We start from the raw sequence: 19,073 nt of genomic DNA, 5'->3' as shown, positions 1-19,073 counted from the left end.
CATTCGCCGGCGGCTCGGGGCCTCACCCGCCTTTCCGGTGATGTCACCGGGCGGGGGGGGGGTGGGTGTGAGGTCACCGGGGGACCCCGGCGCCCCTCGTGGCTGCCCGCGAGTTGAGGCGGCGGGGCGGCCGCCCGCAGCCCGGGAGCTGGTGGGTGCGAGGGCGATGGCAGGCTGCCCGCCGAGCGGCCGGGCCGGCGGGGGCTGCGCTGGCCCCAAAACAAATGGGGTGACATTGGACGGGTGGCGTTTGCATTTATCTAAGGAAGTAACCGAGGGAAGGGGGAAAAAAAAAACCCATAAGCGAACAAATTAATTTGATCCTGATCCCATACCTCACTGAAAATACAAAACTAAATACTTCATATGTGATACCTGTTACACCTCAACTTTATATGTAATGTTTATCTGGAAAATAGTATCGTGATTAAAATGCCTTGTCTCCAGGACAGGGGCAACTGGATGGCCTTTTGCTACAATACAGCTGCTCAAGCAAGTGTCCCAACAAGAAGGAAGCGATGCCTTGAAACCTCCTCCGGTCTGGCTCACCACCAGCTCTTAGAGGCATCTGCAAATGTAGACAAACGTTTCCGTTAGAGCTGCCGCCGATAACCAGAAAACCAGCCTAGACAAGGCAGCGGGTTCCGGGAGCAGAAGGAGTGGTAAGGGGCCATACGGCCCCTGCCACATCCCCTGGCCTCTTCGGAGTAACTTCCCCATTACACATCTAGCAAAGCTCACGCAGCTGGGGCACGCCCAGCAAGTGCCACTCTCGTCAACACAAGCACGCAAGAATCAGCTTTGTCGGCCAAAGTTAATCTAATTTGTCCTTAACAACCTGCAATGACGTAAGACATTACGATCTCCCAAGACAATCTGTTCCAGTGTTCATCACTGCAGAAAGTCCCCGGCTAAAGGGCAGGCAGTGTGGAAGAGTGTAGGGACCCGTGTCGTAACACGCAGCCTGCAGGCATGGCACAGGCATGTGCTGCAGAGGCGTGTGGGTGGCTTTGTCTGGTGATGCGGTACCAGCGTGTTGCTTATCCTCTCTGCCCTTTGCCCTGGCGGAAAGAGATTATTTCTTTCCCCTCGCAGCCGCCTTTTGGGGTGTGAAGATTGCTGCCATGCCCCCTTCAATCTTCTTTGGCTGAATTTATCAGTTTTACAAATGAGCAGAATGTCAAAGCAATCTCCTGCTGCGCTGAGAAAATCATTGCTCTAGCACCACTGTACAAGCACTGATTAAGAAAACTGGTTTTCGTAGTTTTGGGTTCAAAAAGACATTAACAATGACTTAATATTCCTATGTCTTTTTATTCATTTTTCAATTTTCAGAAATAAGTCTTTTATATTAGTCTCTTAAATATTACATTATTAGGCCTTGATCCCACGACTTCTTATAGGAATGGATCAAGTTTCGAAGTGAATTATATTAAGAAGAAATATTCTGTAAAACAACATGTAAACAAAATCATTTGCAGAAATTTCTATATTCATTCTTAATCCCTCACTGTAAGTGGCTTACAAGAATACAAACCTGCCTCTGCATTTTGCTGTAGGAACATATATCGTCTTTGCCTGAATCCCACTTTTAATAAGAAATACTGCAAGAAACACAGAGATATCACTGTAATATTTTGCATTAAAATGATACTTCACTAAAATAAAAAGTCAAAAGTGTTCTTATCACATGCTTACATTAGTCTTTGTAGATGCCTGTAAACTTCTCTTACTCTTTTTTAAAGCGTTACAGTTTGAATTTTTGGCACAAGGCAAAGTGTACCTGTGTTGCAAACTACGCATTTGACATGCTTACAGAAACACATGCTCTGCAAAGTGGGAATGCTGTGTCACCTACCCTGCCATTGCTATCGCATCCATTACAGTGGCATGTCAGTGATCTCTGTAGGCCTGGATGGACCAAACTTTCCAGCGCTGGAAATCCTATCTGGTTTGTAAGGAGGTGGCCCAAAACAGACATCGGATTTCAGATCCAGTGTCCCAAGTGGGAAGTCCTTAATACTTTAGTTCATTTGCATGTGAGATAGAAGAGGGGGGTGACATTCTTCTTGTTTCCCTACTCCACTTGCTCCTCCTGCTAATTGGGATGCCTGCGCATTTGTAGTTTCCGAAACGAGTTGGTAGTGCCCTGGGGTCTCTGGTGGTTGTGATCCCCCACAGTCGTTGTGACCACTGTATGACCGCTTCTGTGCAACCATGGTTGATGCCTTTACGTTGCAAAGAGGAGTCTGGTCCCAAGGAAAGGATACCTCTTCCTCTGGCCAGAGTTGTAAAACAAGTTGTTTAAGGCATAACAAAGGTCACATACTCTGTCCGTCTCAACCCCTCACTCCCCAGTTTAGGCCATGCTCAGTTCCTTATTTATGCTGCTTTGCTCTGTCCTCTAAAAATAGGGTGTAGGTATACAGAGAGAGCCCTACACTTTGCATTACCTGAGCAAAGTCAAGGTGAGAACTGCAGAGATAGGGCCTTGCTAATACCAGATCTGGGAAGAACAAGGCCATAATAAAACAACGCCCAGTAATTGTGACTAAGTAGAGCATGTCTTTCACTGCTTCTCTACCTCCCTGGGATATTTGTAGTTCACACGTCACCAATGAATCATAGAATAGTTTGGATTGGAAGGGACCTTTAAAGGTCATCTAGTCCAAAGCCCCGCAATGGGCAGGGCCATCTTCAACTAGATCAGAGTCCCATCCAGCCTGACCTTGAATGTTTCCAGGGGTGGGGCATCTACCACCTCTCTGGGCAACCTGTCCCAGTGTCTCATCACCCTCACAGTAAAGACTTTCTTCCTAATATCTAACATAAATCTACCCTCTTTCAGTTTTAAAGCGTTCCCCCTCATGCTATCACTACATGCCCTTGTAAAAAGTCCCTCTCCTGCTTTCCTGTAGTACTAGAAGTACTTCTAGTACTTCAGGTACTAGAAGGCTGCTATAAGGTCTCCCCGGAGCCTTCTCTTCTCCAGGCTGAACAGCCCCAACTCTCTCAGCCTCTCTTCATAGGAGAGGTGCTCCAGCCCTCTGATCATCTTTGTGTCCCTCCTCTGGACTCGCTCCAACAGCTCCATGTCCTTCTTATGTTGGGGGCCCCAGAGCTGGACGCAGTACTCCAGGTGGGGTCTCACGAGACCGGAGCAGAGAGGCAGAATCACCCCCCTCGACCTGCTGCCCACGCTGCTGTCGATGTAGCCCACGATACGGTTGGCCCCCTAGGCTTCAAGCGCACATGGCCGGCTCAAGCCCAGCTTTCCATCTCCCCGCGCCCCCAGCCCTCCCCGCGGGCCTGCTCGGCACCGCTGCAGCGGCGCTTTAAGGAGGCGGCGCCGGGCGGTGGCGGCCCGGTGCCCATTGGCGCGGGGCGCGGCGCGACGTGTCGCTGCCATGGCGGCTGCCGCCGGCTGGGACCGCGCAGACGGGCGGTGGCGGCGGGGCCCGCGGTGACAGATGTATTTGAAGAGGCCGGCGGGCGGCCTCGCCTTCTGCCTCTTCTACCTGGCGTCCTGCTTCACCAACAAGGTGAGGGCGGGCCTAGAGCCACCCCGGTCTCGGAGGGGCCGGGGCCGGGCCAGGCGGAGGGAAGTGCGGGGGCGCTGGGCGGCTGATCTGCTGTAGCGGGAGCGGGGGCCGCGCCTGAGAGGGCGAGGTAAGTGCAGGGGCCCAGGAGCAGGAGGAGGGACGGTGCCCTCTGCCCGCCCCGCCTTGCCCTGCTGAGGGAGAGCCGGCGGGTCAGCCCCGCCCGGGGGAGGGCTGCCCCACGCGTGACAAAAACCCCCGGCATTTCAGCCCAAAGACCCACCCCGCCTGTGCGCTCCTAACTGGGGAGATGGCTGTCTTCTCCCACCCGTCTCGCTTTTCTCAGTGTGCCATGTCTTTATCTTTCCATGACATCTGTGTTTCCATAACGGCATATTTAGGAGAGCAAAGGGGTGACATCGTATTAGTCAAATGAATGAGATGTTCGTTATAGAGCCAGAAATTGTGCTGCTTTGAAAGCATCAGTGATGCTTAATATATTTTATTATTGGGTATCTCTCAACCACTGAATGCACCGTCATTCCCAAAAGATCTGTTAACTGGAACAACAGTACCAACTATCCAAGGGAAAAATCTGAAATATTCAAAGCATTATAGTAGTAATGAAACAAATATTAACTTTTATGGACCCTTTCACACTTTAATTATCTGGCAAATCAAGGACAAGATGTTCGTTTGCCATTGTGCAGCTTAATTGCCTGATGGTATTGCTGAAATGTTTAAGTGGAAGGAGAAGTAGGCTGAAGATGACCACATTGTGAATAAAATGGTATAGTTTAAACATAGTTTGAAGTAGTTTGTTCACTCTGGGGAGAAGAGGTAGAGAAACTACTCTTTGCTGTCCTATTTGTTAGAGAGTGTGTCTGGGTTTCTGGTTCAGATTTCTGAATGAAAAAGTATGGATTTCCAGAGGGAGAGTTAGAGAAAAGCAACATTTCAGATGTGAAAATGAAATCTCTTCTCAGCATTGGCCACTGGTTTCTGTTCCAAGATACGCTTCCCATTAAGGATGCCCAGAAGTAGACTGAAGTCCAGACGTGAAGCAAAGTTCATAGGGAGGGATAATACACTTGATTTGACAGACTGCTAGGAGCAGTGGTTAGTTAAACAGGGGCTAGAAGAGCTGCCAGATTGCATCATGCATTGGAAGAGGTACTTGGCTTAACTGTACTTGAGAGGAAGTTGGAAAAACTGTGACATAGGGCCTCTATTTTCAAACCTGAATGTAGGTTTTAGTATAATGAAGTTAAAAATAACCAGAATATAGACCTTTCAGTTGTTGCAGGTGGCATGTGAATGCAAGTGGGGGTATGGACATGTGCAGATATATCGTCCTGATTTGAAACCCATGTGGCAGTTCATGTAAGTGTATGTGTAACATGACCCTTTGTGAATCAACATGCCTTCTCTCAGTGTATTGATGCCAGCTTCTTAGTGACACCCCCCACACCTAAAAACTGGACCTTGCAAAGTGCTCAGCACAGTTTCCTCCCTGTTGAAAGCTTTCAGCTTCTTCTTTTGCCATTGACAACTTCTGCTGTCTCCTGAAAGGAATGGCATGTATCTTTCTTTCCTCTGAGGAAGCTTCAGTCATTCTTCTCCTTTGCAGAAATAGTATTTATATGCTTCATTATGGGAAGCTGTTAGATCCTGATAAACACATCAAAAGGCATATGTATTTCTGCCTCAGGTTTATATATATACATATGTAGTGGGAAAAGACACTAGCATCCATACGCGCAGACCCTGACAAAGCATACTGAAGCAACGACACAGAGGCTTTGCTTTTTTCCCCTGTATGTTACATGTCCAAAAGGCTTTATGGACTGTTTAATATTTTACACAAAATGGTGTGTGATCAGAATGTTAGGTCTGTAAGATCAATTAATCATCAGGAGACAATTAAGTTAAGATTATTGGTCTTGATTCTGCCAAAGGTTCCCTCTGTGATATGCTATGATTTTAATTGACAAGAGGTTGTGTCTTTTTGTTCATGTTAATCCTTTTCCCATTCAGTGCAATGCATGGAACATTCTCAGAAAGTGAAAGAGCAATTCAGAAGGTAGCCTTCTCTCCATCATTCAGTGTGTCCACTCCATACCTCATGCACTTCAGTGTCTGCTACCTTCCTCAGTGACTGGGGCACCATCCAGCAGTTCTGACATGGGAAGAGAAATTACTGAAAAATATTTTTTTGTCTTTTATTTTTCTTTATTTTGTTTTGTGTTTTGTTGCTCTTGTGATTGTTTGTTAATGTTATAAGGTGTAGGTGTTTGATGTCCATTAATTTGGTATTTGTTTTCCAGTATGTCCTGTCTGTCCTGAAATTTACCTACCCTACCCTTTTTCAAGGGTAAGTACTGTTTTAAGAATACCGTTGTTTGAAAAATTACTTTAATCAGTAAATGTCTTGCTGTTCCATGCTGAAGCTAACTTTAGTACCTCTTGTCATTACTGGCTTTTGCTGTCTCAAGAACATAATTCATGAAGCCTTAGTAAAGCATTCATTAATGTGTCTTGGTTAATTTTTAAACATCATGCTGGTGATGTAATTAATTTATTTTAATAATTGTAATTATTAATTTATTTCAAAGCTTAAAAAAAGGAAAGTGTGCATCACTAAGGCCTTACATACTATTTCCATAATAGACTAAGGAATGCCTTTATGGTAAGATAAGTAATTTGATAGTTAAGTCAGTGCAGAGTGTATGTAATTGTTATACACCTTTTAAATGAGAAAACCGCAGTATAGCGGATTATATGCAAGGTTATCTGGCTGTAAAGGTGTTTCCTCTAGAGGCTCTGAATCAGAGGCTCATGCAGCATAATGATGTTATTGTTGATGACACTTCACTTGGTGCTTGCCACACAAGATGCAGGGGGGGAGATAAAAGCACTCTGACTTCAAGGGAGTTTGTATTCTAAGCCCAGCATGAATAACTATGGGAAGTCATAGAGCTAATGTTTGAAACTGCTAGGACTACACACGTCATCCTTGGGGCCTATTACTTCAGCTGAAGCGAGTCTTTGAATCCTGAAAACACGTTTATTTGTTCTAACAATAACAGTTTATGTCACAAACCTTGCCTCACTTGCATCTTCCGATCACCATGGCTGTAACATCACTATTATTATTGTAAACCTTGTGTGGGAAGAGATGATAAAATGGGGATTCAATAACATGACTAAGGTAATTGTGGTAGATGGTAATTTACAAAACATTTGAAACAGGAGGTAGAAGCACCAGAGTATTAGAAAATTTGGAGGAAATGAAGGCCCACAAGAATGAAAGATTCAAAGAGAAATCGTGGCATGCCTGGAAACCCAGAGAAACAGTAGATAACTAGTCATGGGTGTGCTGTGAGAAATTCTGTGGGTTCTAAGGTCATGTTCCACATGGTTAAAAAGGACAAACAATTCAGAGGTGCTGTTTTGTTTCTATTTCAGGTGGCAGACATTAGTGGGTGGACTTCTGCTTCATGTCTCCTGGAAGCTGGGCTGGGTGGAGATAAACTTATGTTCAAGGTACTGTGGGGTTTTCAGCGTCTGCTAAATACTTATTTTCCATAGCTGGGTTACGACATAGTTAAGTTGGTTGTGGAAGTTACTAACCTGCTAAAATATAAGTCAGGATGTGTGTGTTTGTATGTGCTCTGCTTCACAGGTGTAGGAGAGATCTTGTCTTTTAGTGTAATGAATTTTCAATGACATGCACTTCAACTGATTATTAATATAGAGGGGATTCAATTTGACCTTGGTAAGACAATCAAAAAAGCATAGCCATTAGTGAAAACTATAAGGATAACTTACCCAACTGTCTGTCCGCAGCTCTTCCCTGGATTATTTTATAGTTTTATAAGAGAAACCTTGGTACTGTAAGTTAAGGGCATGGACACATGCTTCCCCAAAACCTCAGTGCAGTGAAGTCCACAAATGTGATCTGCCTTTTTCTATAAGAAGTGTGTCCCATAAATGGGAATCATTCACCCTTGCCTAACTCTAGCATTTATAACTGCATAGCAAGAGCAGCCATTGCAGTACAGGATTGATATAATAGTCAAACTCCAAATTAAAAGGTGCTTTGTAGACAAAAATCATCTGCTTGAACTGAGTGTGACAGCAACTCAGAAGAGTTGTCCAGCATACTATATGCTGCTCAGGTGGATTAATTCTGCAGTATGGAATGTGGCATATGTTTTTTATTTCAAAAAATGTTATAATCTAAGAGATGTATTTCCACAGCAATTGTTGAATCTCCATCTCTGGCGATATTAAAAACTTTACTGGACAGTGACCTGAGTAATGTGACTTGACTCTGAAGCTGGGGGGGAATTGGACTAGTGTTGGGGTCCGCGTGAGGAAGGAACTACAGCACACCAATATGGTGCTCTAGTAGCTTCTTTATTTTGGTTAACACACACTTTTATAACCTACATACTCTCTTATGTAACGGTCACACACTAAGCTACTGGCTACAAGTATTGTCCATAATCTGGCTGCGTGCCACCTCTACTGTTCTAATTGGATACTTACTATAAACTTAAGCAAGCCACATCCCTATGCTTTCTTGCTATCTCATGCTGTTACATAACAGTGTACTGGTATGTTCTCTCTATAACTTTCCCACGGTCCAGGCCCCTACAGACTAGATGACTGCCAGAACTTTTTTCAGTGATTCTGTATTAGCAAGTGATGAGTGATGAACTTTCTGTTTGGGATTCAAACAGTTGGCTTGCGAAACTGAATCTCCTCATTTGGAATGAAATCCTGCGTGTATGTCAGAAGAAACAGGTTAAGTTCTGTGTTCATCTCCACACAAGTGACTACATCACCACTGAAACTTAAGTGAAGTTGTAAATGGAAACAGAATTTAGTTTCCTATCTTCTATCTGCAGTGCAGATAAAATGAGGATATTGATGTAAAAGCTGTCAGTGAGATGGGTAGAGGCAGGATTAGGGTTCAAACCTTGCTTTAGTGGTAGTTCCTGATACATATAGTATTATCAAATGTATATTTATGCAGAATTTGTCTTCACAGAACAGTCTAAAGGACAAAGGAATACAGCCATCAGTAATGTCCTTTTTAGTTCAGCTTTTCCAGCTTGGAAAAGATATTTTCATTTTTTCAAAACTTGGAAGACATTAAAGAAAATACTGGACAAGAACCATTTTCTGCTATTGAAGAGGGTGTTTTTATCTAAGAAAAGTTTTGATGAAAAATTAGTTCTTGTTTCGATGATGGAGACTTCAGGCCACTAGATGTCAGCACCCCATAGGAAAAGTATTAAATACACTGCAAAATCTCTTCTTTAGTTTAGTTAATACAGAATGCCTGTTCTAGAACAGACTGAATGAAATGACCAGAATTAATTGATATGGTTTGGCTATCATTCAGCGAACTACTTAAGCATGAGTTTAAATCTGTCTGTCTTCAGAAGAACTAGGCACATGCTTTAATGCTTTGCTGAACTGGACTTGTAGCATATATCTCCTGTATTAAAAAAAAAAACCAAACAAACAAAACAAACCCCCTCAAAAACCAGCCAAACACAAAACTCCCCAACAAACATAATGTCTCAAAGCTTCTGTCTATCACTTTGTCTCAAGCTTCTTCCCCCTCCAAAGGTGAGGACATTTCCCCCTCTCTTACAGAGTATTGGTCTCTGAATCTATCTGGTTTGGTGGTTGGGTTTTTTTTGTGTACGTGTAGGTTACTTAAGAATACGATATCCAGTCCCCAGTCTTGTCATGCCTCAAATAAACTGCTACCCATTTGTTTGTTTATTTCCACAAAGTCTCAGTATTTCTGTCACGTGAACTGATCTCATATGCTTTCTGAGCCAGTTCAGGTTATCCCAAAGTGTCTTAGCAGAATTATTTTATTACATAGAGATCATCACCTTTTCTCTAAATTCAGGAATACTAGCTTCACAATAAAGGCCAAATAAAAACGTATTACTTAGTGTAGTTTCTCTTAGGATTTGTGAATATCCTGCTTTTCATCTGCTTCCCCCAAATACTCCCAACTGTAAGGGACTCTGTCATCATCATCGTTGCTTCTAAAGGGTCAGTGGTGACTGTCTGCAAAACTTGTACCCAAAGCAAGGGCTTTGTGGCGTGCAGAGGAATATGTGTAGCATCTGCGTAATGCTTCCAGTGCTGCGATCTGTCACTCAGCTTCTGCCTAACCCTTGTAGGCACATAAGTCCCATGTGTTCTGGTTGACATTTCTTGCAGTGCTGAGTTTTCCCCACAGCTCAGCAGCAGCTCAGAGCCTTGCTTAAACCAAAGCTCCAAAGTGTGGTTTAGGGGAAGCTACTCTTTGGCTTCAGTGGGCTTTGGATCTAGCCCTACAACCACAAGCTCATCAGTTCTTTTATGTGACTGAGCTTTCCTGTTTTGCCTGTACGTTGCTGTATTGCCAGCATAAGAAGCTACTAATTGGTTTACATACAAGACAGATTGTTGGTGCTGACACATTACATCAAACATCCATGCATTCTTTTTCAGTCCTGAAGTTCCCACTTGGCAGCATAAAATTCTACCCTTACATCATGGAAAAAGCATCTGAAGTCCTTTTCCATTGCACTTCGCAGTATTGCATTGGAGATGAAGATATATTTGGGATTCCTAGAATTTAGTGGTGGGGAACGTGAGAGAGTGTTATCTTCTAAATGAAAATTCATTTTTTTTCATGTGTTCCTTTCATCTTCCCAGCCCTCCTTTCTTTTCTTCCCTCCCCCTTTCTTCCATTTGTTGCAGTTCCCATAGGGTGGGGGTATTTTTGTTGGTGTCTGATGTGAAGTTGTTGGTAATGAGGTATAACAGTTTTAGATCCTGGTCATGATGAAATTCCAGTTGAAGTCAATAACCTTAAAAGGAACAGTGTTTTTATAAAAAATGATGGTGACTACCCCAAAAACCAGAGCAAATATTTATGCCAGTGAAAGGATCTAAAGATTAATCTATTTCTGTTACCCTGTGTTTTTGATCAAGTATTTTAGAAAATTATGTATTAAAAAAAAGAGGAAATGTGAAGTTTAGGTTTTTTTCCTTGTCTGTGTTTACATTAATCTTTGGATATCATAGAATCATAGAATTGTTAAGGTTGGGAAAGATCTAAAAGATCATCAAGTCCAACCATCGACCCAATGCCACCATGCCCGCTAAACCATGTCCTGAAGTGTCACATCTAGACGTTTTTTGAACATCTCCAGGGATGGATATGTTTTATCTTCATTCAGACTGTTCAGATTTAATCGTTTTGTGGTCTGTTTTTCTTGTGTTCCATGAAGTGTGGTAGTGTAGCAGTACCTATAATTACATTTTAACTCTTACATGCTAGTTGGAAGTGTAATCCAAATTAAGGAACTACAAGCAGTTTGGTTTCGTTTCAAGAACCAGCATTATTCACTAACATTTTCCTAACTTCAGTTCAAAGCTTGGGAAGAATGAATGGGGGTGGCAGTGTGTTCAGTCCTGGGAAGCCTTTGGATCAGGCCTTTAGATCACTGCTACACCTTTCCTCCCTTGCTCAAAATCTTACGTTATTCTTTCCGAAATTTACCACCTGCCTGATCCCTTTTTCCCCTTAAGTACCAAGATCAAAAAAGGAAAAGTGCAAATTCTGAAGCCCCTTCTCAGAACTGAAATATGACCCTACCGCAGTAACCACGGCTAAAAAAATATCAGATCAATCTGTGATGACTTCATTCCTCCATTAGTTGTCAAACTGCCTCTAGGAGTTTGGCTTAGTCAAAGGAGTATCATTAGGAAATCTCAAGAGACAGGCTCCCGCAGAGACAATCTAATCTTTAGGAAGAATCTCTTTGTAAATCTGGCTGAGAGAGGAATGTGTGGGTGGGCAAGCGTATTTGTACATAGTGAAAATGTGTGCTGTCTGTGCAAGTACACCATTTTATGCCCTCATTTGTCAGTTTTTCTTCCTTTTACAGTGCATCAAGGAAATTAGTTGAAGTTTCTCTCCGTTAAAACCAATAGGAGTAATTGCTATGAAACAGGCAATTTTGCGGGGCGGGGAGCTGGTGAAAGAGTAAAAGAAAGAAAATCTATGTGCAGATAGTTCTTATCTGGGATTAGATGAAGTGATTAATTTCTGTCTCGGACTTCTTTACCACATGGGAGGAATACTGAACAATCAGACAATGAATTTAATATGCACACCTTTGAAATATATGTACGTATATACGTATTATTACATTCCTTGCAAGCAACTGTTGCTGACTGTATGTAAACAGAATGTGGTGAAGTAATGGGATTTTAATTGTTTTCACAGGTCTGAAATCCTGTCATGGCTTCCTGCTTCAGTACTGTTTGTTGGCATTATTTATGCTGGCTCTAGGGCACTGTCTAGATTGGTAAGAAACGCACAAGTAGAAGTCAGTTCTTTATTACCTCTACTTTATGAGCAAAGAACATTCCCTTCATACAAGGTGTTTAATGCTGTTCCTGGGCTGGGGGTAAAGAAGGGAGGAGGGGTTTAAATAATACATACATTGCTAATGGTGCTAGAGCAGCCGTCCAACCCTACAAAGTGTAGAGCAGTATCAAAAAGCACTTCCGTGACAGTCCAAAGCACTCAGCATCTCTCCAGAGTACTCAGTGTTTTGCAGAACAGATCCTCAGTGGTCTGAATTGTGCACGGAGGGAAGAAGCTAAAGAAGTTATTAGCTGTAACTTTGCAAAACGGGGAACGGGGCTGTGGGATCTGTGGGAAATCCTTCCAGGAAAAGGATGAAGACCATTTCAGTGAGAGGCTTTTGATGCTTTACAGGATTTGAAAAAATAAATTGAAAGTTGGAAAGAGATTATGTGAAGGGTTAGATTAATAAGTTTTATGATCCATTTGCATCACAGTAACCTAGCAAATGTTTAGAGGATGTCAAATCTACTTTCATTACAGTTGAATGCTTTTTACTTAAATGATATAGTCTTTCTTAAAAAAAAAAAAGCGGTGACATGACTTTTAAAATTTAAAAAAAATAGCAATGTTTTACTGCTGTTATGCAGTCTGCAAGGCCAGAATCTGTATTAGTTCCCTTCTGCATTCTGTCAATGCATCTTAATCTAATTCCAGAGCCAGCTTATTCCTGCCAGCTCCTAAACCCCAAGAAGGATCAAAAGGGAATTTTTGACAAGATTCTGCTTGTAGTGATCCCTTGAACATCCCAGTGGAAATGTTGGGCAGAAAAGGATGGGAGGTCTCTGTCCTCACAAAGGAGGCTGGGGACCTCATCTCAGACCCAAGTGGCCCTTGGAAAGCACAAGCATGTGCTCAGAGGCCCCATGCCTCCAGATTAGCTCTGTTTTGGGGTGATCATTTACTTCCTCTTGGTTCCTTATGAAAGCAAGTTCCATTGGGCTTCCCTGGTGTAAAATGAGCAAAGATCTCTAAGGAGAGCCCTGTCTGGAAACAGCAATAAAGCCTTGGCAGAGGCATCTTTTCTGTCTGCTCACCTGGGAGGCGGAGGAGATATGAATCACATCCAATCTGCTATTTGTTCTTACTTCCTAGTCATCCCATAAATTACCTTGTTTCCCTCCTGTCCCTGCTCTGGTCATTCAAATTTGCAGATGACACCAAGCTGGGTGGGAGTGTCGATCTACTGGAGGGTAGGAAGGCCCTCCAGAGGGATCTGGACAGATTAGATAGATGGACCGAGACCAACGGCATGAGGTTCAACAAGAACAAGTGCCGGGTCTTACACTTCGGCCACAACAACCCCATGCAGCTCTACAGGCTGGGGGAAGAGTGGTTAGAGAGCGGCCCAGCAGAAAGAGAGCTGGGGGTGCAGATCGACAGCCGGCTAAACATGAGCCAGCAGTGTGCCCAGGTGGCCAAGAAGGCCAATGGCATCCTGGCCTCTATTAGGAATAGTGTAGCCAGCCGGTCTAGGGAAGTGATCGTCCCTCTGTACTCGGCACTGGTGAGGCCGCACCTTGAATACTGTGTTCAGTTCTGGGCCCTGCACTTCAAGAAAGATGTCGAGGTGTTGGAGTGAGTCCAGAGGAGGGCGACCAAGCTGGTGAAGGGTCTGGAGGGTCTGACCTACAAGGAACGGCTGAGGGAGCTGGGGTTGTTTAGCCTGGAGAAGAGGAGGCTCTGAGGTGACCTTATTGCAGTCTACAACTACCTGAAGGGAGGTTGTAGTGAAGTGGGAGTCGGCCTCTTCTCCCGGGCAACTAGCGATAGGACAAGAGGACACAGCCTCAAGCTTCGCCAGGGGAGGTTCAGGTTGGACATCAGGAAGAATTTCTTTTCAGAAAGGGTTATTAGACATTGGAATGGGCTGCCCAGGGAGGTGATGGAGTCACCATCTCTGGATGTGTTTAAGAAAAGACTGGACATGGCACTTAGTGCCATGGTCTAGTTGACAGGGTGGTGTCAAGGCAACGGTTGGTCTCGATGATCCCTGAGGTCTCTTCCAACCTGATTGATTCTGTGAAGAGTGAGATGCACTGGAGTGGCAGAGGGGCTGTAAATGGGTTTGATTTGTATCCCAAACCTTTGTTAAGGAGCATCTCCCATTTCTGAATGGCTTTTTGTTGTACATGAATGGGGATTTGGAGGCCTAATTTTGTGGCCATTTTAGGAGAAAAGACAAAGGGACAAGTAGTCTTAGGCCATAGTTACTATGTAATGCCTTGTGCTGGGGCTAAATTCAATCCCGCATAGAAGCTTTACTTACTATAACTTTGCATACAGCAATTTTATGGCACAGTCAGAAGGAAAATGGGCTCTCCCAAGCTCGTACCTGAATTGGCTCACCTCAGCAGTGTATTTTAATTAAGTGGGTTTATTCCTAAAGCAGAAATTACATGCACTTTTTTGATCAAAGCCAGGGAGACCCACTTTCAAACGCTCCTGTATACTGGCAGGGCTACAATCTTAATTGCTGTTTGTGCCTCTCCCTGGAGGTGCTGGCAGTCTCCCCTGCCCAGGAGTTCAGGGCTGGAACTGGAGGAGGGCTGCTTAGCTCTGGACTGTGATGCATTAACAGAAGTATGCAGAGCTGCAAGGGGAGGTTTGTACAGAGTCTATTCACCCTGACTGCCCAACCAGTAAACCTTTCTTTTCGTAAGCATTAAGCCCACTCACAAATTTAAGAAATAGTCACATCAAAGACAATAGACATATGGAGAAGGTTAACTGGGCTAGGCAAACTGGAGCCATTTGTTGGCTCCAAAACACATTTGGAAGAGCCAAAAGCAAAGGGGGGGGGAAAGCAAAACACAGTAAATTGACTTCACTAAAGGAAGAATGTAAATTCTGCTGTCAGCTTTCCTTGTGTATGGCTATTTCTTGTATTTCTTATTATCGTGTCAGGCTCAGGATGGTTATGTTAGATACTTCTGGTTTTATGTTCTCAGTTGTTCAGCAACAGGGTTGAGAATTGGTTTTCAGAATTGGTGAAGCTGGGGCTGACAACTTCATGTCAGTTGTGTTTGTGTGATTTTCATTCCTTGCTAATTTAGAGGTGTTAAAAGTTATCTTGGTGTAACCGTTGCGTTTATGGATCCACCCAAGTTGTCATTATGACTTAAAACTGGATAAGCATCACTAATTAAACATTTTACGGGAATGAAAAGAAAAATCCAGAAAATACAGATTTCTGAATACGAAGTCGAATTTAAGAGATATTTGCTGCTTCTATAACCTGATACTTAAAAGGCATGGACATCACTGAAAAATTAGCTCATTCTCTACTCGTGTGATTTAAATACCGTACACAAGTGGGGAAATTCTGCTTCCTAAAACTGCCTTAGTCTTTAGATTATCTTAATCAGAGCAGAGAATTGCTTCTGTTTCAGCTATCTGAGAGACCATGGATCTGATTTGGAGGAAGTATTATGAACAACTAATTCTGGTTGCATTTGCCTGGGGCAATGGGTGTTTGATTCATTATTGTTATCATTGGGGTTTGTTTCTTAATGATTTCATGTTGGGATAATGTCCAGATACCTCAGTGGGTATAATTTCCACATCACTTGTGTATGAGTTTTTACATTTCTACCGTAATTTTGGGCGCCTCTTCCTAGCAGTAACTGAAAGCAATCACCTAAAATCATCTTGCCTGTAATTCTGTTGCTAGGAGTCACACTGTATTCTTAGTACCAGTAGACAGAGAAGGGAAAACTAATGAGAACTGTTTACTGTGGAGGCTGCAGATGTTTGAACAGAGAGGCAAAACTAAAGGCAGAAACCCGGAGCAAATCTCATGGAGGTAGCTGTCTACAAACAAACCAACTGAGCACTTGAAAGTGGGAGAAGAAGCAAGAAGGGTCTGCATTTAAAGATGCCTGTGCCATGCATTGGTGATTGGAATGGGTCTAAGTCCCTTTTAGGAGGTATGGCATAAGTTTACAGCTTAAAAAACAAAACAAAACCCAAAACCACAAACATGTGGGACAGCTGTCCCTAAGAGGAATGCCCTTTCCTATGTGTGTGACTGTTCTGGGTTGATTTGGGCGTTTTTGTTCTCTCCCAATGGCAGCCAATCCCGGTGTTCCTCACCGTGCACAATGCGGCAGAAGTTATAACCTGTGGGTTCCAGAAGTTTGTGCAGAAAGAGGTAATTGATCTATTAATTGATACATTGAAGGTACCTCCTGTGATATAATTGCACTATTACAAGACACTTAATTTCTTTTAACATGGGCATTAGTGCTGTGTGCTGTTCTAGTCTCGCTGTGATAGCTAGTCATTAATGAGACCCAGAGAGAGCTTTGCTGTTGACAAGTATCTATATTGATGTTTTCTTCTCCCCTTTAGTTGATGAAACACTGCAAATGTGTATTGACAGTTTGATCTGCATTTGATCTGCCAGTCTGCTTGTTTTTTCCTTTTGAAATGTAGCATCGACTGTTTCACGCCCCACGTAAGAATCTCATTGTTGGAGCTGAGAGGGAGGAGAACTGGGTCCTTAGAGCTAACCAGTATAATATATCTAGTATTTGATGTATTGTATGATTATAGATAGATGAAGTGCTGGAAAAACAGTGCATTTTTCGATTTGTTTTGAATGCTTGAGAATCTGTCCTAAGAACTATTAAAGTCAGGAGAGTAATTCCTGCTCCCTTTAGTAAGAGCTGGGTTGGTTTCTCACAAACTGCACTAGGGATCCTTCTTTTTAGGCTATGAAATGCTTTTCTAATTGACCAGAGAGCTGCTGTGTGAGGTAACACTGGGAAATCATTCATCACAAAGTCATTTATACAGTGGCCTGTGGCTTGCTGTGGAAGGGATCTTCCACTCGTGACCTCTGTTGTGTGTATAGAAGACAAATAAACGGCCCATGTTTGCTACTCCTAACAAACTGAAGAGGTCACTAAGGTTATGCCTAAGGGACATAGCAGTGTGTACCATGGCATGTTCCTGTGGCATTGTCCTCTGATTAGTGTCCCTGTCAAAGTGTTTCGTAGTTTCCTTCTAGCTCACATGTTTATGTCTCTTCTCTTGGAAAACAAAAGTGCTACGGACAAGGATAATGCAAACACAGGTCTTGCTGGGAAGCTTCTGGAGAATAATTTTGGACTAAAGGATTGGGAAAATCTCATGAGTTTAGACCAAGACTGATTTGGCTGGGGAAGTCAGTCTTGGTCTAAACTCATGAGATTTAGACCATGAGTTTAAATGGTCTGATTTAGTTAATTACGAATACTCAATATTTGAGTATATACAATACATAGTTTTGGTATAGTTCAAGTTAAGTTTGAGGACCAGGTATAAAGTTCCTGTCTGGTTTTAGGTTTACCTGCTGGTAAATAATCTGATAATATAAATCAAGTTGAAGTAGGCTAATCTGTAGTCCTGGTTCTTTTTTTTCAAATTAAATTTGCCAGGCAGTGCTCAAACATAATGGGCTGTTGAATGTTGCTCACTGGATTTTTAATGTGTTTGGTGCAGTAAGATCAGCTGTCATCATTTGCCTGTTTTTTGAAGGAGAAAGCATTGTTTCACCATTTTTATTTTTAAATGTTAATTTTTTAAATCATACTTTCTTTTTTACAGCAGACCTCTCATCTGAAAGTCTGTAGGTAAGCTTTTAAAACTGCTCAGATTCAGATTCAGACTTGTTTTGGCTCCAGCTTCTGTGTTTGCTTCAGATAATGGAACACCAAAACAATGAAGAATGTAAGGCACATTCCCGTGGGCGGTGAGCCTAAATTGCAACATAGGAGTAATTAAATATTTTTTAAATGTATTTTCTTTTTTTTTTCTTAACAATTATTTAAATAGATAAATTTTTTTCTCCTTATAAAAATAAAAAAAAGCCAGGAGGCCAGTCTTCCTGAATAACAAAACAGTGCTCGTAAATATGTTTTTGGAAAGAAGATAGAAATCAGGTTTGAAGTTCTAGTGGGTAATCTTGAACGGTAAGAGAAAGATAATTAATGTGATAGAAAATAGCTAAAAATGCCTTTCCTAAGAAAGAAAAGGTGAGTGATATACAGTTCTGCTAGCATCATTCATATTAAGCTACCAACCCTCGTTGGCCCTAGTTGTTAGGCTTCAGAAAGGAGATAGAAAGGGACAAACACAAGTCGGCCATGTATTAAAAGTTTCATTCTTCCCGCCCCATCGCCTTGAAGAACGCATATTTGCTGTCCTCCACGTTCTGTAATCTGTTAGCTGTACTTAAATTGGATAATGTTGGTTTATTTAGTGTACTTAGAGGCGCCATCTTCCTAATTTCTTCCTGTTGTTTGCATTATCTGACTTACTGTGGCCTTGTTTTCACCACTGAATTATTGTCAAGGATACCAGTTTTTTTATCATCTTTATTGTCTTTACCCATGCTCCTAGAGAACAGGAAAATAAGCTACAAAAGCAAATGTTTGTTATTATTAATAGTGACAGTCCACAGAAATTCCACATCACTGTATTCAGTATAGGCTGTAGAAATACTGACTTAGCCACAGGTTAAGAATTTATTTAGTCTACTCAGTCCCACTTTGCTCTGTGTTCTGGAGTTACACCATAACTTTTAATGGAGTCACCTCTGTTGGTATTGTTGTCATAGGCAATTCGCCTTAATGAAAGAACTTTTTGGTAGCCATTCACAGCCATAAATCAGTTGATTTTGGCTTTCTGAAGCAGCCTAGGAAAGCCAGATGGCAAGTGAAGAATAATATTCCCTACCAAAAAGCTTGTTTTCATCACTGTTGAGATGGTTTTTGCTGCTTCTCTTCTCATACATCTTTGCTGTATGAGTTATGAAGAATGCGTGATGTAAAACTTCATTTCGATGGCAGAAATTACTCTTTAAATATGAAATAAAAATCAAACAAATGATATCTCAGTATAAAATTGAGTGGAATTGCCTATTGCTTTGGTGAGAGTACAAATCCAGGTTACGAGCTTTTGGTCTTTTTTTTTTTTTTTCTCTTCTCCACAGTGTGCTGCTCCTCCTGGTAGCAGCAGTGTGCCTTCCTTTATGTGACACACAGGTAAGCTCTGCTTTGTAAAGCGGCTTAAAGCAGCTCGAGTTA

The 19,073-nt window shown here is 42.5% G+C and overlaps 1 protein-coding gene across 8 annotated transcripts in view; it reads left to right on the top strand.

The window, feature by feature from the left end:
• Window positions 1–3,403: 3,403 nt before the first annotated feature.
• The window catches only part of TMEM241 (transmembrane protein 241), a 64,724-nt gene continuing 49,054 nt past the window's right edge, over window positions 3,404–19,073 (top strand). For 6 of the 8 annotated variants that reach the window (XR_011047819.1, XR_011047817.1, XR_011047818.1 and 3 more), the window contains exons 1-7: window positions 3,404–3,542; window positions 5,867–5,913; window positions 7,008–7,085; window positions 11,857–11,938; window positions 16,076–16,153; window positions 17,593–17,618; window positions 18,980–19,031. Coding sequence is in view for 4 of the 8 variants with exons in the window: in XM_068396345.1 (XP_068252446.1) it covers window positions 3,471–3,542; window positions 5,867–5,913; window positions 7,008–7,085; window positions 11,857–11,938; window positions 16,076–16,153; window positions 17,593–17,618; window positions 18,980–19,031 (435 nt within the window). In the remaining 4 variants the exon portion in view is untranslated. The remainder of the gene's footprint in view (window positions 3,543–5,866; window positions 5,914–7,007; window positions 7,086–11,856; window positions 11,939–16,075; window positions 16,154–17,592; window positions 17,619–18,979; window positions 19,032–19,073) is intronic. The other 2 variants (XM_068396343.1, XM_068396344.1) reach the window with 2 other exon arrangements.

This window comes from Nyctibius grandis, chromosome 3 (assembly GCF_013368605.1).
Source record: "Nyctibius grandis isolate bNycGra1 chromosome 3, bNycGra1.pri, whole genome shotgun sequence".
Taxonomy (NCBI): Eukaryota; Metazoa; Chordata; class Aves; order Nyctibiiformes; family Nyctibiidae; genus Nyctibius; species Nyctibius grandis.
This window is presented reverse-complemented; position numbering and strand designations above follow the sequence as displayed.